A 20,992-nucleotide genomic window follows, 5' to 3' on the forward strand; every position below is an offset into this window, starting at 1 on the left:
ACATTACATTATTTGAAGAATGAAGGAACTGAACAGTGTGGCTACAATATACAGATGGTTGAAAATGGAGTTAGAAAGGTAAGTGAAAGCCAAAACATACAGGACTTTGTAGTTTATAGTAAGGACTTGGGCCTTTATCCAGAGATAAATGGGGAGCCAATGACAGTTTTAGGTAGGGGGAAAGATAAGATGAAATTTTAGGCATCACACCCTTGTTGTTGGGAAAACAGATTAGAGGGGCAACAGTGGGGGTGGTGAGACTACTGAGGAAGCTACTGATACCACTGAGCAAGAATTGGTGTCTTGGGCTGGAGCAGCCCCCTTTGCCCTTGACCTGGGAAGCCTGGTGTCTGCAGCTTTGTCTCACCTACGTGCAGACTTGGGAGACCAAGCAATCCTTCAGCTAGTGTTCCATTCAAGGCATTCACTGTCTCCCAACCCATTTTCTCAGAAGAATGGAGTGTGTGTGTGTGTACACACTCCTTGTTTCCTGGAAATTCCCTTAATGTCAGTAGCTTCTCCGAATCCTAAAGCCTGGAGCTACTGGGGCCAGTGTCTTGTGGGATGAGGTTACCCATTCCTCCTTCAGAATGTGACCTGTGGGTAACAGATATGGGAGTGCTGGCTGGTTGTAACCTCTGCCGTCAGGACCATGTTACGGGGGGAGCTCTGATGGGGACACGTGGCAGCCGATGCAGGGGTGAATCTTCTCAGTGGCTCTGTCCGTCCTCATACCCACCTGACTGGGTAGAGGGATATGACCTCTAATTTGTCTCTCTTTGCTTTTCAGGTTTAGAACTGCCCTTTATATTTCCTTCTCCAACCCAAGGGAGAGACGGGAGCCAAGGCTACTGCCTTGGAGGTGCTCCCTTCACCCCCAATGCCACAGGGACAGGATGAAGGGTGAGGGTGGGGTATTTCTGTGTTCAAGGCAGGAAGGGGCTGTTGATGAAGAAGAGAAAATAGCCAGGACTGGAAGAAGGGGCATCTTTATTTCTCAAAGCTCACTTGCCAAAATACTTACTGTGGTGAATGATAAAGAGGTAGGATTTTATTTATTTTTAAGGAGGGAGAAAGAGAGGGAGAGAAACATCAATATGTGGTTGTCTCTTATACATTTCCCCACTGGGGACTTGGCATGCAACCCAGGTATGTGCCCTAACTGGGTATAGAACCAGCAACCTTTTTGTTCACAGGCCTGCGCTCAATCCACTGAACCACACCAGCCAGGTGGCCTACCCTTTCATGGAGCAAATCCTATTAATAAAATATAGCCTCCATTTGTGGAGGGCTTGCTAAGTAACAGGCATGTGGCATTTTACATGTATTATCTTACTAAAACTTCACCTATGATGTTGATTCTCTTATTATCCCCATTTCACACATAAGGAAACTGAAGGTAAGTGACCTGCTCCATGTCCCACAGCTAGTGGGTGGTGCAGACTATGGCTCCAAAGTGAGCCTGTCCCCTATACCACGCTAAACCTCTTCTCACTAAGGAGGTCCAGGAGAGCAAGTTCAAAATCTGGTCCTCAGTGAATAATTAATGAAAGAAAAATCTGGCCTCAGACACCTGGGACCTGTTAAGTATGCAGGTTCCTGGGCTATGACCCAGACCTCCTGAGACAGACTCTGTGTGGGGGGCGGGGGAGGGAGCTGGGGCCTGAGCATCAGCATGGTAATAGGTACTGTGAGTTCCTGGTGCACACAAGCTTCAAATCCTCTGAATAAAGCCAAAGTTGAAAGAGTGCAGACAACCAGCATGCACTCTCCAAAGGGCCATGGGAGCTCCTTCCAGGCCAGGTGGTCCTGGGAGACTGGAGGATGTTTGCAGCGCCTTTAGCTGTGGCCAGTGAGAAGAAGACCCACTCTGTCCCCTCTTGCCCAGCAAATGCCCATGGCTCAGGTAATCTACTCTGTGCGGGGACAGAGGGATGTCTTGTCACTGAGGAGGCCACAGGGTGGCAGGACCAGGTCAGAGTCATGGACAGGCTCACTTAGTACCCAGTTCACTTCCCCTGCCCCCGCCCCATCCCCTACCACCCAGCACAGGACTGTTGTCACAGCCATGCTGCTGGCCTTTGGGGCACAAGGATGACCTCTCCTCTAAAAGAAGTTCATCTGTGAACTGCTGGCTTGACTGCTTTGGACCTCAGAAACTGGACATTGTCTGGGACAGCCCTTCTCTGAAGAGGGGTGACAGAAGCTTTACAGCTTTGCCACCTCCCCTGCCTGGGCCAATGAGACCTCTGAGGTTAACTGGATGTGTGGGGCAAATAGTTTTCCCTGCTTAAGCTGGGCCTGTTGATTTTATTCCCTCAGATGTTACCAAATTTCAAAAATCAAGCTTATGGTCAATATTTTTATATAGAAAGCCATGTTTTTCCTTACATGTTGAAGGAAATAAGCAAAGAGTGGAAACATGTCCATAGTATGCTATTTTCTATATTTTTCATGGTTACATATGGTGCTTATTTATGTACAGAATCTGGAAGAACACATAAGCTGGAAAGAGGGGTCGCTTCTGAGACAGGAAGGAAGGGGCTGGGGTCGGGGTTCCTTGTCCCTGCTCATTCTCTGGTGCTGCTCGCGTAGTTAGCCATGTTCACATACTGCTTGAACAAAGAAATAATATAAGGGAAACCAAACAGAAGTGGTCACCATACAGGACACAGGTAACATGTTGCCATGCTGCTAGACCCCTCTGCAACTCTTTGGTCACAGAAATATAATAAAATCCTCGAGTCCTTGCCATCCAACTGGGTCTTTGATCCACAACATCCACCAAGGAGCCCTGATAGTGGCCTTGGTGACAAATGCAATGCAGTGAATATTATAATAGAGGTATGGCACACACAGGGGCCAGGGCACGTAGCCCAGACTCGTGGATGGGACAGGGCACGTGGGTGCAGGGAAGAGGCAGTCCTGCTGGGCAAGGAGCGCAAGTTGGGACGTGGATGAGTCTGACATGATATGCCAGATATAGAGACCTTCGCAGGTATGCAAAATCTCTGGGCTCTCTCCAAGTGGTGATGGGGTTTATAAGCAGGGGTAGGAATGAGGGTGGCCTGTGGTCAGAATAAAATTTTAAAGAATGACACCAGTGGTTCCTGGGCTGGCTGAGTTGGAGGACAATTCAGAGGCAGGTGACCAGGTGGGAGAGGCCTTCATCCTTCCTTCCTGTGAGATGTCATGGTGGCATGACCTCAGACAACAGCCAGGTTCCCCAAACAGTAAATTGCCCAAATCATGGGGTTCTGTTGGGGCCTTGGCATTTCTGGTCACTTCCCACGGGACAGGATCCCTCGTGAAGACTGAAAACTGATGTTCTTCCCTCTCCTGCAACTTCTCCATGGGAGCTGAGTATTGGTCATGACAGGGGGTGGGCCTCTAGCTCAGGATGTGAAGACCCTCCTTTCGGACTGCAAAGGCCCCAGTTTCCTTTTGGGAGTTTCGGGGGAGGTACAAGCCCATGTGGGATAATAGAAGGCTCTCCTCCCAATTTGGCTCAAGTTGAGAAATGAAAGTGGTGGGACCAGTCTTGTTTCTTGGATGCAGGGAGCAGTTCAAAACTGTTAGAGCTATTTTACTTAGAGGTGAGAATGGTTAACAAAATGGTGCCCTTGTATCTAGGTGCGGCGGGCCTTGCTTTTCTTCCTTGAAAAGACAGATTTTTTGCTGTTGGTGAAGACCTTTGAAGATTGTAGTTTAAATTCAACTGGAAAGTGGTCACTGACTTCCAGGGCCTGTAAGGATAAAAGAGATAAATGTGAGAATTAGAAAACACTCTCATTTTAGTGATGAGCAAATTCAGGCTCTAGAAGAGAAGATGAAATGTCCACAGTCGCAAAAGAACACACACTGGTGAGCAACGTCCTCGGACCAGCTCACTTAGAAGTTTAAGCTGGTCCTCAAATCACAGAATCATAGGCATTGAGACTCAAGACCCAGTGGTTCAATGTTGTCTCTGGTAGTGGCCTTAAAGGGTAACACAACCCATCTTCCCAGGATAGTGGCATAGAAAGACAAGATGGTAGCCATACCTCCTCTTCAGTTAACTTATAAGCTTTCTGGAAGTCAAAGATGCCACTTGATTTGGGCACAACAGAGCTGACGATCTCTTGTCCTCTCAGCACAATCCTACAGAAAAGGAGGGGAGACAGTCATGTTAAGCCATCCGGTTGGTTTCTGAGATCAAACCAAGTTCCATGTTTGACATCTGAAATTGACTGAGCATCCTGGACCTTTCATGTGGTGCTCAAGGCCCAGACCTGGTTTTAGCTTGTGATCCTTAGGACACTGCCTAAGACTGGGAAATAGGGTCAGCTCCTGCTGTGGCCCTGTGGACACCAGGACAGCATGTCCCTGTGTGGTCAGGTGACCCTGGTGGCAGAAGAGATGCCTTTGTGTGACACATGGACATCATCCACGGAACAATATCCTGCATTCTAAGATTATTAGTTCCTGTGCAATTATTTTTCACTTTTCCTGATTCAATTGTGGAGAAAGGTGCTAGCTTGTCTTTAAAACTCCATAAGCTCCCATTTTGACCAAGAGAGAGAGCAGGCTGCAACTGCCAAACATTCTAGAGGCAAGAGAATTGAGGCAGAATTTACATTGTTTGGTTTTCACTGGGATTATTTTTACAGTTGTTTTCAATTTATGGCAAATGATGCTGTTTCTCATTATAGTACTATGAAGTTTCCTTTAAAATTAATTTATTTCAGTAAGAAATGAATGAATGTAATGACAAATATGGAGAAAAACCATAGCACAGCTGCTTTGCAGCAATGACAAAAAATGGGTACATGGTAGTTCACTGAGTTTCAGAAACATGGGTACTCCAATGGACAGCAAGTGGGGTGATGTAGTTGGGGTCTACATGGCCCCCACAGACTGACTGAAGAACCACAGGATGACTCAGACTGCCAGGCCATGACCACCCACTGAGCTTTCCCTGATTCTGACTGGCTGCCTGGCTTCCTGGGCTGGTTAACAACATCACCTGGTTAACTCTGAATTTGCTCCACAAGTATACTCTTCACATGCGATTGGAGATTTCTTGAAGCCATCCTTTCAGACCCAGAGAGTCCAGAAGGACAGAGTTAAGGCTCCCCGTTTTCTGACTTCTAGGTATGTGTGTGGGCCGGCCAGCTGATCGTGCTAATCTCTCCCTAGCCCAGACCAGTGCATGGGACACGTTCAAGAGATATTTGAATTCAGAGCAAAGACTGGCATTGAGTCCATTTCATCTTACTTCCTTCATTAAATATTTATATGCCTTTTTTAAAACCACAAAAGATATATGCTATGAAGGAAAACATAGAAAATTGAGAGCAGCAAAATAACAAATTAAGCTTTAAAAAAACCACAGGGCATCCTGCCATCCTTTGGCATACATGTGTATAACACTGGGGTTCTAGTAAACACCTATTCTAACCTGTCCACCTACCCCACCTAATCCATGTGAAAACCTACACCTGTGATTCCCTGGGCTTCCACTTCAGTATTTGCAGTCGGCTCCCTCTTGTGGGCCAGGAGAGAAGAATGGGGCCACAGAAGGGACTTGACCTGCCCAAGGCGACACAGCTGGCATGCACTTTGCCAGCTTTAGCAGCCCTTTGAACTGGAGGGAGGTGGCAGGGAACTCAGGCTCCCGGAACTCCCCACCTTGACTCTGCCTTCCCCAATGCTGGGGCTGTTTCCACTTTCAAGAGCTGGAGTGGTGGCTCCTGCAATGGACACACCAGCTCTGAAAGCTTAAGAGGAACGAAGGAGGTCATGGGATGAAAATGGAAGCCAGACCTCAAACTAGAGAAGTAAGAACAACTGTTGTCTTGCAGATGGCCATCTCATGCCTCCTCGGCGGCAGGCTGAGCCCTGGGAACAGAAACTCTGAGGGGATTCCCTGACTGTGGTCTCCGCTATGAATGGCCAAGTCACGGGCATTCATAGTTTTCAGGTGCTTTCACCACCTCCCTCCCAACTTCAGGAGCAAAAAATGAAAGCTGATTGAAAATCTCCAGAGATTTTACAAATACAAGAGCATGCTATTATTTAAATATATGTATTTGCATTAGGAAAGTGCAGCAAATGCTTTAGAAGTATAAACAACCCTTGCTTTAACTGGTCTCATTTTTAGAGTTTAACCTTAAGGAAATCATAAGTATATGCATAAAATGAATACATAGAATCAGAAATGTTTAAATAACTAACCCTTGGTAACATAATAACCTAGTGCCCAATCCTAAGGCCCAGTGACAGGGGATTGAGTGAGTAAACTATGGCATGTCTTTGTGATGGAATAATTAATAGCAATGAATGTACTGAGCACTTACATGGCAGGCATTGTGTTATAAGATTTACATATGCTACTTCATTTAATTCTCATCATACGTCCATGAGTGAAGCCTTACTATAATCTCCATTTCATAAGTGAGAAAACAGAGGCACATGTCTCTCAGTCACAGACAGTAAGGGGTAGAGCCAGGATTTGAACCCAGGGGTGTCTGACACCGAAGCCCACGATTGCTGCTGCTGAACTACAGCGCCCGGTCCATGCAATTTGTGTACTACACAAAGCACTAGGCAGAGAGGTCTGAACTCTGACTGTTCTCCAGCCCAACTTTCTCATTTGACCACAGGGACACCTTTTCTGACGCAGACTAAGCACGGCATCAGGCAGATGCCTCTCACCTGTCATATGCACAGTTGGTGCTCATCTTGACAGTGGTGTCCTCTTGGTCCCCGATCAGCCAAATGAACTTGGGGTCGGTCCTCAGGCGGATGTTATTCCAGGCCTTCTTGGAGACATAGTTGCAGCCTGCGTTGAAGTCACCCATGAAAATGAAATTCTGAAAGACATGATTTGGAGCATCAGTCACCTGGTGGGCATTGTTGCCAAACTCTTTCGCTCTTAACTGCTGGCAATGACTGCATCTCCCATGCCCAGATGGGTTCTGTTATGGGCTAAATTGTGTCTCTTCCCCAAATTCACATTTTGAAGTCCTAAACCCAGTACCTTAGAATGTGACTGGATTTGGAAAGGGGACCTTTAAAGAGGTAATTAAGGTAAAAAGGAGATATTGTGGGTGGGCCCTAATCCAGTATGACTGGTGTTATCAAAAAGAAGAGATTAGGACACAGAGGGAAGACCGAGGAAGGCGAGAGGCCTCAGGAGAAATCAATCCTGCTGACACCTTAATCTTGGACACCGAGCCTCCAGAATTGGGAGGAAATAAACTTGTGTTGTTTAAGCCACCCAGTCTTTGGTATTTTGCTATGGCAGCCCTAGCAAACTAATATAAGGTCTTTCTTAATTTCTTTTTGCTTTTTAAAAGAAGCAGCCATGGTTTAAAATTGAGTCGCAGCTTTGATTAGTATTTGACGGGTGAGTGTGTACAAAGGAGGGTGTTCCTAACAGGAAGGGGGATGTTTGCTGTAGTTGCTCCCTCCTGTTCTTAGTCACCACGTCTCTATAATTCAGCATGCAGAGGCAGATGAGGAGAAAAGAAGCTGGCTAATGTAATCCCTCACATCTTTTGTCTCTGGCTCAAACATATGAATGAATCAACACCTTTTGTTTCCAAGCAGGAAAAATGAACTTGGGTGGTGTATATGACAGCTTTGGCACAGCTCTCTCTCTCTCTCTCTCCCTCCTATTGTCTTTAAGTTGGGGATTTATTCCTGTAGAAATTCTGTCTCTTGAGGAAGTGGGAAAAACCTTAGGTCACCAACAGAACCATTTTATCTTGGAAGTGTTTTTCCCTGAAGGGCTCTTGGAACAGAACCTTAATATTCCTCAGCCCAGAGGAAGTGCCAGATTTCCTTGTTTGTACTATTGTTTGGGACTGTTGCTGACTTTAGAGTTTTCTTTAAAAACATTTTATTTTGACCTCAGTGATTGTGGTTTTCCCTGACATCGATGGGCGTAGTAGAGGACAGGATGTCATCCTTAACCCTAGAGACTACCAGCTTCAACGAATATAGGCACAATTTAGCTCTGACTGGTGTGCTTCAGTTGGCTGGGCATCATCCCACAGAGTGAGAGGTTGCTGCTCTGATTCCCGATCAGGGCACATGCTTGGGTTGTGGGTTTGGTCCCCAGTTGGGGCCGCCCAAGAGGCAGCTGATTGATGTTGATCAATGTTTCTCTTCCTTTCTTTCTCCCTCCCTTCCTCTCTCTCTACATATAAACAAAATCTTTTTATAAATAAAATCTTTTTATAAGGCACGATTTGCTGAGCATTCATTGTGTGCCAAGTCCAGCATTAAGTGTTTTGTAGCTTCAGTATCACAAACAGTAGGAGGCAGAAGGACATTTAGCCCCTCTAGAAACAGGGGCAAGAGCCTGCTCTACACCACTCAGCTGGGAGGCTCAAGTGGTCAGGTCAAGAACTGAACCCTGATCTGCCTCACTGAAGGCCTCTTAGCGCGAATTTCCACTCTTGTTCATTTTGGTGCCCCGATGCCTCCCTAGTGTCCAATGCTTAACAGATTCTAAATAAATTCTTGTTGAATAAATGAATTAATTCATAATTTTAGGAAAGAATGAATGAGCCTTTCTCTTGACCTGATCTTTCCAAACAAGCAGTGAAACACGCCCCCTGCATTCTCCACACCTCAGCTCTGAGTCCGCTCTTCATTTGACTCATTTTGCACTTTCAGCAGTGGAACTGAGAAAGAAGATGGAGGCATTACTGGAGTCACATCCCAAAAGGAGAAAAGAAGAATGTGGAGGAGCCCTCTAGAGCAGGGGTCCCCAACCCGGGGCCTGTGGACTGGTACTTGTCCGAGGCCTGTTAGGAACAGGGCCGCACAGCAGGAGGTGAGCGCTGGCAAGCAGCCAAGGTTGGCATTACTGCCTGAGCTCTGCTTCCTGTCCAACCCCCATCCCCCAAACCGTAGAAAAATTGTCTTCCACAAAATCAGTCCCTGGTGCCAAAAGGGTTGGGGCCACTGCTCTTGAGCACTTCCATACTAACCAAGCACTTTCACAGACCCCCACAGCCACAGGTGGTGGCATCCCTGTTTTCCCGACGAGGAAGTAGTTGAAGCGGAAGGGATGGTAGACGTGTCCCCCTTCTGCGGGAATAGCAAGCTTAGACTGGGAAACCACCACCCTCCTCCCCTCAGTCCGGCGGGGCTGGAGGGGTGAATCAGACACAGATTTAGCCAATCAGAGCATCTCAACCTCCTGATCACAGTGATTGTTTCAGGATGGACAAGTGCCCCAATCAGCACCAGTAAGACTCACTCCCAGGGTATTCGTTGCATTGTGGGAAAGAAAATTGATCATTTGGTCTAGAAGCTGCTGGTGGCCATCTTTCCACCTCAAGGGTAGAGCCAGCGTGCAAAATGGAGCCCACCCCAAGGAAAGGCGGGCCAAGGGGTGGCCCCGATAACGCTGAGACCTGGACCTGCGGCACCTGAACTGCTCCTGGACTTTTCACTTACAAGAACCAATAAACAACTTCTCCTTTTTGAAGCCAGTTTGAGATTCTGTCACTTGCCTCTAAAAGACTTCTGACCTCTTTGTGAGTCACTGTTCTCAACTGCAAAGTGAGGGTGATAAAAGTAGCTGCCTCGCGGGTTGTCGGCAGGATTTAATGAACTTGTCCAGTCCAGCCTCAGCACAGTGCCTGGCACCAGCTCTCCCCTCCGTGAATATTGGCAGTCATTGCTAGTGTAGTGGGGTGTGAATTCCCTAGACCCACATGGACAGTGCCCAGGCAGATTTAACGAGAAGGATATTTAGGGCTGAGGGAAGGCCTGAAATGAGGCTCAAAAGTGGTGGTGTCTGCACATGCTCTGTCCCTCTCACCCTCCCGGGAAGTCCTTCCCTCTCAAGGACCAGGTTCTGCCCCTGCTAGAGGGGAATTCAGCGGACACAGGGGGTCATCACCTCTGCCTTCCAACGGTGTTTCGCATCCATGTAGACATCGGCCAGCTCATCAATCTCTTTAACGGATGTCTCGGGCGTGGTGTGCAGGGGGATAATCACGAAGTCCTTGACAGCTGGGGAACAGGAAAGAGGCAGAGGTCACACACTTTCTCTGGCAATGTTCCAGGAACACTGCTCGAAGCAAACAGGCCAGCCTCCAGAAGGCATGGATTGTGTCGTCTGGGTCCCCCCATTTCCAGAGGGTCCAGCCAGTGGCTGAGATTTGAGTGATCTTAGGATCATGAGGCAGCTATTTTCAGCACATGAAAGCCTCTTTTCTCCCATTCGCCTTTCATGGCTAAGGAAAAGCTGGCAGACGGTGTTCCTTGCTGGCATTGTGGGTGTTTCTGTTTTCCCATTTTTTGAAAAGCTATTTTCTATTCTTTTTTTAAAAAGCTGTTTGGTTTTTGTACTTAGGGAAAAATACTTTTTTAATAAAAAAATCGGAAGCATACTCCGATTTATACTCCTGAGTATGAGTTTATACTCCTTTTGTAATTAGGGAAGCAAAAGCCGAAAAAAGTTATTTAAAAGAAATAAAGTGGATTTTGTGGAGTGTCTAAAAGGCTCCCTCAGCAGGCCCAGCAGGAGGGATGGAGAGAGCCTGCGTGAGGGCATGTGGGCGAGCCACGGTGCCGGGCCTTGCCCATTTGCTAATAGCAGCAGCTGTGGCTTTCTGCACGCCTCCTCCTCAGGTTTTCCCTCACTCGGTGCCTGGGTCACCACTCCCACGCAGGAGCTGAGTGCTGCTGGGTATCACAGTGGGGTGCCAGGACTCAGACCTGGCAGCCTGTCTCCAGGACACAGATCCAGCAGTCTCATCTCCTACTCTCCTCCTCATGCCTCCACTCCACTCCGCACCTTCTTTTTGGTTTCCCTACACTCCCAACCCCTTCCCACCTCTGAACTTGTGTGCTTACTGTGCCCTCCCTCTAGAATGCCCTTTCCCCAGTTCTCTCTGACTTGGTTTCTTTAGGTTACAGCCTAATGTCACCTCCCAGGAGCCATCCCTGTCCCTTCCCCACCCCCATTTAATGTGGGCCCCTCACCCTGCTAGTCAGTGCATGTTGCTTATTTCCTTCATGCTCTGAAATTACTTGTTTTACTTCTTTGTTTGGCCCAGTGGAACCCTGTGTTGTGAGGGCAGGCTCATCTGTCCCATTCACCCTCTTGGCTCCAGTGTCTAGCACAGCACCTGACACACTAGAGATGCTAAAAATTGTTTGTTGACTGACTGACTGAATGAATGAACAAAAATATATATAAATAGCTAACTCCTTCATCTTTAATCCTAGACACAGAGGACATAAGGAGCTGTCCTCAAACAAGAGAGAAAACTAAACAGGGCATGGCTGAGGTGTCATCCCAAAGGAGAAAGGGAGGGGTAGGGAAGAGTGGAAGTGTGGAAGCTCAATACAAATAGGCTTGGTAGCAATTCGCATAAGCTGAGGACTCTCTTGGAGAAGAAACAATCATTAAGGGAGTGTGGTGGCGCTCTGAATGCTGCCCTGGTCAGCCAGGTGTGAATTGTGTGTGTCACAAAGAGGATTATTGCACATGCTCTCTGAAGGGCATATCTTGCTTTCAATAGCCTCCACCTCCTTCTCTTTTCCTACTCGTAATTGTCCTATTCTCCTGTTTGTCAACACTCTGCCTCTGAGTTAACTAACCCAGGGGAGAACTAGTTCAGGGTGTTTTATTTGTAGTTACAGATGCACATATGTATAGCTTGCATGTATTTGTTTGGTCATTAGCTGCCTCCCCTACTAAAACATAGCTTCACAAGGACAGCAACCCTGTCTGTCCCATCCAGTGCCCAGAACAGAGCCTGACATGTAGTTGGTACTGAAAATATATTTGATTCTACACAGCCCCAAATGGCAAACCAAATTTACTCTCGACTTTCCACTGAGTGTCACATAGTGGTTAAGAACATGAGCTCCTGAGATGGTGGCTTGGGTAACAACTCTGGCTTGTCTACTTCAATAGCTGCTGGGTGAACTTGGACCAGTGATATCACTATTGTGAACCTCAGTTTCCTACACTGTAAACTGGGGATAGATAATTCCTAATTCCTGTGTTGTAGGGTCATTGCAAGGAATATAGGAGCCTGGCACTACTCAGTAATCAATAATTGTTAGTGGCTAATACAAGTACAATTCCTGTTAGAGTTTCAGGTTCAATCATTTGGATTTCCTCTCTACCCACAGCCTGTGGAGAAGACTTATATGTAAGTTATTGGAGGGAAAATGAGACCCTATGTTGGGGGTTCACTTATGCCGAACATCACTGGGATTTTTTAAATGAAGAAATAGTTGCATTTGATTGCAACTGAGGAATTGTGGTAAATAATTTCTATCAGCCTATATCCTCCAAAGACAACAGAATTACCACTGATTCCAGAAGGTGGGTACTAGGCTGGGGAGGTCTTGAGTCACAGCTTTCTGAGAAGCCAGCCTGGTGCCATCAAACAATACTACATCCTCTACATTCAGGTATTAGAAGTTCTCAATGGTCTTCTCCATCCAGCCTCAGGCCTCCCGAAAGATGCTGCAGAAACCCTGGGTCAGAGCTCACACCCAAGGCTGCTGCCCATTTGTGGAATCACTGGGGAGATTGTGGGAAAGTAGGCCGTGTGTGAGTCTCACCAGTTTGGGGTGCCTGGAACCAGACCACAAAGGGTTCCCTGGAAAATACATCTGCATCACCAGCCTGATAGTCATGGTAGAGGTAGCTTCCCTTCACAGATACTAACTTTTCCCTGGAATAGAAAAAAGGAAACCCACCCAGCTGAGTTGGCTTTCTTCTTCTTCCAAGAAGCAATAACATAGGTTCCCATGGCCTCATTCACCTCCCAACCCAAGAGACGGAAAGCATCTTTTGCCTGAGAACTAAGTTCAGTCAACTCTCCTCAATGGCCAGGACCCTTTGGGAGCTGAAGATCTGAGCAGCACTAATTAATGAGATGCCCACAAGTTAATGTTCACACTTAAAACAAATTACTAGTAGGAAGAAGATGAGAACGTGAGGTTCTGGAGTAAGCTGTGCTGGGCAACTCAGGTTTCCACCCCTGGACCAGGACTTGACTACAAAGAATAAAGAAGTCCTGGACCCCTTGGCTAGGCAGCCCCTGAGTCAGCCAACAAATCAGGCATTAGGAAGCTGCTCGTGTCTTCCATTGTGAAGAGTTGATAATGTGCACCAGTCCCAGTTTCAATGGCAATTATTTTGATCAATACTGAGAACTAGTTAGAGATTGACATTTGGTTTTGAGGAAAAGATATGCATTTTGATTCAATTCATAGCTATCATTTATAAGTGAACCATGTTCTAGGAAGCACAGATTATACTTACTTGTAGAGAAAGGCATACTGTTCTTTATATGTCCTTCTTCCAAGCCGAGAGCTAATCACATAGTTGTATGTTGTGCTTCTTGAATTTCTAGAAAACATAAAGATTTGACATTGCATCTTAAAAGAAAAACATTCCCCTACTGCAGAGGTTCCCCTCTCTCCAAGCTGCCTCCCTACCTCCAATGGCATCACTAAAAAGGGCTACCATTTTTTAAATAACCTTTGAGTCTAATAAAAAGGGCCACCAATGATTGGAAATGTGACATCTGCCAGGATCTTTACAGCCATTATTTCTTGTCCTTAGTAGTGGGTACTATTGTTATCCCATTTTTATAATTTGCAAGTACAAAGCTGGTATTTGAATCCAGATCCTATGTGCCTCCAAATCCACATTGCTACATGCCTCATATTTTGGCCTGTACCTGTGAGACACCATTGAGACCAGAGAAGCTTCAGGCCAGAATCAGTTCCAAACCCCACTCTGGCCCATGGCTGGGGCTGCAGCTCACACTTCCTGGTAGAACATCCTTATGAGGTCACCCTCCATAAAGATGGATCCATGCAGCACTCCTAAGCACATCACTCCTAGTAACATTTTTGTTGGGCATTCTCTCCTGCTCTGACACCCCCCAGGCATTTTCTCACAAGCCCAGAACTATAATTTCAAATCAGCTACTGTTTGTGTTCTGGGGATACAGCCGTGAAGTCCCATGGACTCTAACCCTTCCTTATCCCAGAGAAACTTGATTCTCAGTATGTTTGCCAAACCTGCTGATAACTTCACCCTGGGCAGAGGCTGACCTGGTTTTACTCCACCTGCTCACAGAGAAATCTAGGGCATGTCTAAGGCAAAGCATAGTCTCAAATTTGGCTGGAAAAGGCAGGACTCTTTAGGGGCCAATTTAAATTCCTGGGGCTTTAGTGGCATATTCTAAGGCAGATGGGCCTTTGGGTCCCAAGAGTATGGACAATGGATTCCTCTGGGCTTCCGGTTTGGGAAGGCTGGCCCTTTCCTAATTCTGGCCTGCCAAGTCCTGGTTTGGCCAACTGTTAGCAATAACTTAGCTGTGAAATGACTAAGGTCCCTCCTGGCTAATGTCAGATAAAGGGACGAAGAGGCCTGGCTCTGCCCTGGGTCCATAGAAAGTCTAGGGAGGTTGGGGGAACTGAGACCACTGGAGGTGGGAAGACTTGCTCCAGACTTCTGGGGGAGATGTCTGAGACACCCAGCCTCTCGGTCCCCCACACCTGTGAAAACTGACAGGAGCGCTCTAAGGACAACCGAGGGGGCTTAGAATAGAGCACTGGCTGTAGAGTCAAACATGATCATTCTTTGAGAAAGAATTGAATCATAAATATAACTCAGTGTCATTTAAAACTATTTGAGGACACTATTTTTTAAAGTAATTTTTAACTTGTAAAATCAATTCAGACTTTTGTAAAATATTCAAATCATACAGAAGTATATAAATAAAAAGCAAATGTTCCCCATTCCTTCACAGACATCCTTCATAACCCTCCTCCCATTACAGCCCCCCAGCCCCCAAAAGTAACCACTATCAACAATTTGGAGCATATCCTTCCAGCCTTTCTTCTATGACCACATGAACGCAACCATACTCTTATTCCTTTATAATGTGATGTGACTACTAAAATGGATTACTCTACCTACAATTCTGAACCTTTTTTTTTCAATTGCAGCCATCTTTCTAAGCTGGACTATTTAGGTTTAACCTATTCTGTAGTAAACATGATGTATAGTGGCTGCATAATACTCTAGCCTATGGGCATAGCATAATTTCCTATTGGCACTCAAGCTTTCTTTATAACAGTACTTCTCACCTCAGCCTCTTGTCTGTTTCTTTCATTTCTCACTCTGTCCTGGCTCCTTACCTGTTTCCTTTATTTTGCTTTATTATATTAAAGCTAGCTGATTGAAAAGTTGTCAGGACTGTGGCTAATGGAGTTGGAAGCCCAGGCAGTGTTGGCCATGTGACCTGGTGGTCAGTGTGAGTGCCTCCTCTCCCACTAAGTTCAGTTCCCTGGGGGTTTTCAGGTGTCCTTGACCTTGATCTTGAACCCACAGAGGGTAGGGGACCCCATCTTTACCCATTCAGCTTCTCCATCAGCCTGGGACAGAGCATGTTGTAGCTGTCCTTGATTTCCATCACAAGTATGATGTCACAGCGTTTGATGACCTACAGAGAAAGAATTCCCAGGTGTTTGGGAGCATTTACTACAAATAACAAAAAAAAAAAACCACCTTTCTTGGGGCACTTACTAATTTTTAACTATCAAATTGGGTGCTTTGCTAAACTAGTTAAATTCTTCCCTAAAATAAGTGAAGGATTCCATGAGGTAGATACTATTACTATGTCCATTTTAAAGACAAGAGCCTGAGGCCCCCAAATTTGAGTAAATTATCCAAAGTAACCCCGCTAGCAGATGGCCGAGGCAGAATGTGAACCTATGCAATCCAAATCCAGAGCCCACGCTCACACTCATAACTTCCTACCTCTTGGCTTTGCTGGCATACATATAATCATCATCACCAGCAACAATAATAAATATTTATTAAGCCCTTAGTAAATGAAAAGTACCAGGCTGGATACTGAGGTATAATTACCATGATAATAATCATAAGAGCTGACATTTACTGTGAGCCTGAGCTGAGCCTCACCAACCCTATGAGACGACTATGATTACTAGCTTATTAAGCACAGGACGAAAACAATATCAGAGTGACTGAGTGACTAGCTGAAAGGCACACAGCCAGTACAGGTGGTAGCACCAGGATTTGAACTCAGGTTGGTGTGACTGTAAATTCCACCATGCTAAACTCTTAAAATACAACTCCTGCTCTGAAAGACTCATAGTCCAGTGAGAGGAACAAATGGAAACAACTAGCTACAATGAGAGAGAAATGAAATTTCTGCTAAACAAAGTCACAGCTATAGGAATGTTGAGGCATAATTAACTACTTGTGCCCATACATCAGGGAAAGCTCCAGCGAGGAGAGGGCATCTGAAGGCTCTGAAAGGTGGGAAGGAGCTCAGTGGGTGAAGAGTTCAGGAGAAGCTCCTTTTCCATATGATTTCTATATTTATATATATTTACAAAACTGTCATCACCAAAATTAGTTGCCCATTGGCTCCAAGTATGGACTTGGAGTCAAATGGCCTTGGGTTCATGTCTTGACTCTATCACTCACCAGCGGTGTGACCTTGAGCAAGCCACTTAAGCTCCGTGAACTGCTATATTCTTTATCTGTAAACTGGATGGTTGCCCCTCATGGGCATTAAATGACATAATGGATATAAAATTCTCAGTCCAGTCCACAGCACAGAGCAGATGCTCAGCAAACAATGGCAATATTATCACATAGTTCTTGTCTTGTTTTTTTTTTTAACCTGATGTTACATTGTGTTTCCTCCACAGTCATACCCAGTTTTCAAATTCATTGGGGACGCATTGTTTTCTGCCCTAATTTCAGGCCAAAGGACAGGAAAAAAAAAATGTTTCCCCTGGCTCCATTGCCCTAGGAGGAGGACCCCAGGAGGAGGATGGTCCGCAAAGGCCCCCCCAGATCTGAAACTCTGTGAGGTTTTCCTGACTCTGTTCACAGAGGGGAGGTGATTAGGGGCACTGCATGGCTAGGCGTGGGAGAATCCCAACAGGGGATATCGTGAGTACTCCTGGGGAGAGGGGAAGGGCCAGGCTAGAGAAGTCTAGAAAAATCTGGGGCAGAGAGCAGTCTATGGAAGCCTCTTTCATGCCTCTAAGCAGGAAGCAGCATAGCATGGAGGGGAAAAGCCCAGATAGGGGCTGTCAGGCTTCCGTTATGACCCTCACTTTTTCCCATACTTGCTCCTTGACCTTGGGCAATTTATTTCATGTCTCCAGTTGCCTCATCTGTAAAATGGGCCTGCTAATTTGAGGGGTTTGTCAGGCTGAACTTGGATACAGCATATTAAAGGCTGCAGACACAGTCAGCACTCCTAAATTAAGTTATCGTGTGCTATAAGCTCTGTGAAAAGGAAGACAGTGCCTCCCACATCCACCGCCTCACTCCCAGGAACTTGGGGCGTCGGGCATGTGGCTTGCCGTCACAGAGTAGTGGTTGGATGAACTAGTTCTGCTCTTAAGGACACAAACTGAAGATGTCACAGACAGAAGGAACCTCTCCCAGGCAGGATTCGGCATCAGTAGAATTGCCCTTGGTGCTGCCAGCAAACCCAAGGTGGAGAAGGCAGGCCTCCCTCACTCCTCAACCTCCCCAATGAAGGCACGATGATGTTGGGCTCATCTTTGATATGATAAACCCAGTAGGGAAGAGTGGAAAAGGCATTTCTACTTGTATGGTTGAGTATATGGTTGATGCTATGGAAGCCTGAATAAGTCACTTCACCATTCTGAGCGTCAGTCTTCTCAGTTACAAAATGAGGGCAATGCCACCTACATCATAGTATTAAATAAATGTGTAAAGTTCCTGGCCTATAGTGGGTGCTCAGACAAGGCACCCTGTAAATACTACTACTCGGAGTGCCTGGGGTTTGAGTTTCACTGGAAGTGCTCTGGGTGGCTCTGTTTCCCAATGGCCTCTGTTTACAGGGTGGTTTTTGTGATGATGGGGAAGGTCAGAGGCTTCAGACATGCTCAGTGTTGGTGTGATGGGCTCTCAGCCGTCCAAAATGCAGCGGAGTAAGGAAGGTGCCAGTGGTGTGCCCCGCACAATGGAATCACCAAGGAACACAATGTCAGTCTCCTAAGGCTATGGTGACACTTCCTGGGTGGAATAAGTGAGGAGGGTGAGAGGAATTCAGCAGGGACCCAGGCTTCATGCGCCTTTGTGTGAGGAAGTGGGGAAAATAGTTTCCTCACATGTCAGAGTTTCCAGCTAAGCCAGGGAGTCACAGTTCTCACAGGATTGGCATGACTGTCTTGGCTAAAAAATAACATCCGGAAGGCCTTGGGTACCATCCCAAGGCAGGCCTGAAAGGACCGTCTGAGGAGGAACAGAACATGCCAGTTCTCGCTCTAATCCATTTTGCCTAATAACAGCTGCGGCAGCTCTGTTTGTGATCACCTGCCGTGCTGCCTTACTCACCTTGACTTTACAGAGCCAACTTGTGCTACAGGTTGTGTAAGTCCATGTTAATGAGAGTCCCTGGAGGCTCAGGGAGCAGAGGGACTTCTCAAGCTTGCTCACCTGGTTGCCAGGTGGGTTCTGAACCTGGGTGGGATCTGAATCTGCTCCTGGCATTCCCACAGTACCATGGTGCCTCCCAGGTTTTCTAAGGAAGTAACACCTAATCAGAGTCCCGGGCAAGGTTTCAACAACCAGCATCAAAAATAAATTAACCTGTAGGGCAGCAATTTCAACTTTCTTCATCTCGTGGCACAGATAAATTAATTACTAAAATTCTGCAACATACCCAAAAACATATTTTTTGCTGATCTGACAAAAAATAGGTATAATTTTGATTCATTCACACCAGATGGCTATTGTTGTGTTGGCTGTTGTCACTTTTTTTAATCTGACAATCTAAGGGGAAAGAGGCCAGTGCCCCTGACTAAATTATCAGGTATTGCATGTTGTAAAAATTCTCGCAGCAGCCCTGACCAGCCTAGCTCAGTGGGTTGGGTGTCATCCTGCAAAGCATAAGGTCACCAACTGGATTCCTGGTCAGGGCACATGGCAGGTCCTCAGGAGGTGCACATCGATGTTTCTCTCCCTCTCTGTCTCCCTCCCCTCCCTCTCTCTAAAATAAACAAATAAAATCTTTAAAAAACAAATAAAAATTCTTGCAGCATACAGGTTGAAAATCGCTGTTGTAGGGTAAAGAGTGTGGGCAGAGTTCCCAGGTATTTGTTATGTTATCCAAAGTATCTGAATGGAGAAAGACTGGGGAAAGGTTGGTGAGTCGGGGAAGGGAAGGTGGAGGAAAGGAAGAAGGGGATGGGGAGAGAAAAAAGGAAGAGAGAAAGAACAAGAAAGAAAGGAAGAAAGAGAAGAATGAAGGAAGGAAAGAAAGTAAGAGGGAGAGAAAGAAAAGAAGGAAGGAAGGAAGGAAGGAAGGAAGGAAGGAAGGAAGGAAGGAAGGAAGGAAGGAAGGAAGGAAGGAAGGAAAAGAAGGTGGAAAGCAAGTAAAAATCTGTGCTTCATTAAAGGTTGGGAGGCCAGGCTGAGTGGGCATCCCACCCAGCCACCCACCCACCTACCTACAAGCTATACAATGTTACTTCACCTTTCAATGCTCATCATCTCTACATGGGGATTAGTATCCTCTTTCCTAAGGGTTATTAAATGAAATCCTGTGTTTATGGTGCCTGACATAGATTCAATAAGTGGTAATAAGAATTATAGTAGGCTCTGGCCAGTGTGGCTCAGTCGGTTGGAGTGTCGTCTCATGAACTGAAAGGCTGTGGGTTTGATTTTCAATTACAGCACATGCCTGGATCTCAGGTTCGGTCCCTGGCTGGGGCATATATGAGGGCAACAGACCGATGTTTCTCTCCCTCTGTCTCCCTTCCCCCCTCTCTAAAATCAGTGAGCATGCCCTCAGGTGAGTATAAAAAACAACAAATTATAGTAGTAGCCAATGCTTATCCAAGCTTACTGTGAGGCAGGTCCTACGATATTTTACAAGTTTTACATATATCAGCTCATGTGTGCCTTGAAACAGCCCTATAAGGAGGTACTGTTATTGTCCCCATTTTAAGATGATGACAGAGAGGTGGAATGGCTATTATAATTATTGCTATCCTAATTGTTACAAAATTCCAAGCCAACTGCTACCTCCACCCAAGGAACTAACTTTAGGTCAGTTCCTCCTGAGTCTCTTCAAGTGTGAAAGCAGTAGAGAGGGTGCAAGAGGTGTCCATCGATCCTTCGGACAGGGGAAGGGCTCACCTTCACAATGACATCCATGGCCTTCTGGTTTTCCATCTTGCTTTCCCCAAAGGACCTCACGTTGAAGGAGCAGATCCTGAGGGCCAGGGCGCTGTTGATGGAGAAGAGGAGGAGCAGGGTGGCCAGCAGTCGAGACATCCTGTTGCTGCTCCTGGGCTCAGTGCACAGTGTGAGGACAGCACTGTGCGCAGCACGGGCTCCCAGCCACCTCCTCAGGTCACTTCCTCAAGCTCGGCTGACTTATATATAAGACCCACAGATAACAGGAATTACTGGATTCCCTGCTGCTACTTTCACTTCTCTGAGGAACTGAAGGTCGTGGGTTTCATTCCCGAAGGAAATGGGCCAGACTTTTAGGAGCCCCTGTTTCTGTCACTCTGATGAGGAAACTGGCCTGCCTAATTTAGGCACCGAGTCCCCTACGAAGTCATTCCTATCCCAATCAGGAGCCAGCTGTGACATCAGGTCATCTTTTCCATGGTTGTAAAAGGAGATACCTTTTCCTGGACACTGACGAACTTGCAAGTGGTCCCAGAGGGCATCTGGGGTGATGGAGCCTTCTTCGAGGGGGGGGACAGTGAGGCTGGGACAGTGGGAAATTCTGCTGTGTTTTCTGCCATCGCTGGGATTTGGCAGCCAGCTGCTCCTTGACACACCCAGGCTCTGATTTTGTAACCACCCTAATGGGCGTAATTAAGGTCAAGTCTAATTGGAAGGACATGATTTTTTAAGGCCATTTTACTGTATATGATTTAACACACCAAATGCTAGCAGTGTGTTGCC

The 20,992-nt window shown here is 46.4% G+C and overlaps 1 protein-coding gene across 1 annotated transcript; it reads right to left on the bottom strand.

Annotated features, from left to right (window-relative positions):
- Positions 1-2,427: 2,427 nt before the first annotated feature.
- Positions 2,428-20,776, bottom strand: DNASE1L3 (deoxyribonuclease 1 like 3). Its single transcript, XM_028518666.2, has 9 exons — positions 20,210-20,776; positions 15,406-15,494; positions 13,298-13,384; positions 12,592-12,704; positions 9,905-10,017; positions 6,697-6,854; positions 4,044-4,140; positions 2,883-3,746; positions 2,428-2,747 (listed from the first exon to the last, which is right to left on the bottom strand). The coding sequence occupies exons 1-8, from the start codon at positions 20,345-20,347 to the stop codon at positions 3,630-3,632; spliced, it is 912 nt and encodes a 303-aa protein (XP_028374467.1). The 5' UTR covers positions 20,348-20,776; the 3' UTR covers positions 2,428-2,747; positions 2,883-3,629.
- Between the last annotated feature and the right edge of the window lie 216 nt (positions 20,777-20,992).

Source organism: Phyllostomus discolor, chromosome 7, assembly GCF_004126475.2.
Source record: "Phyllostomus discolor isolate MPI-MPIP mPhyDis1 chromosome 7, mPhyDis1.pri.v3, whole genome shotgun sequence".
In the NCBI taxonomy this organism is placed as follows: Eukaryota; Metazoa; Chordata; class Mammalia; order Chiroptera; family Phyllostomidae; genus Phyllostomus; species Phyllostomus discolor.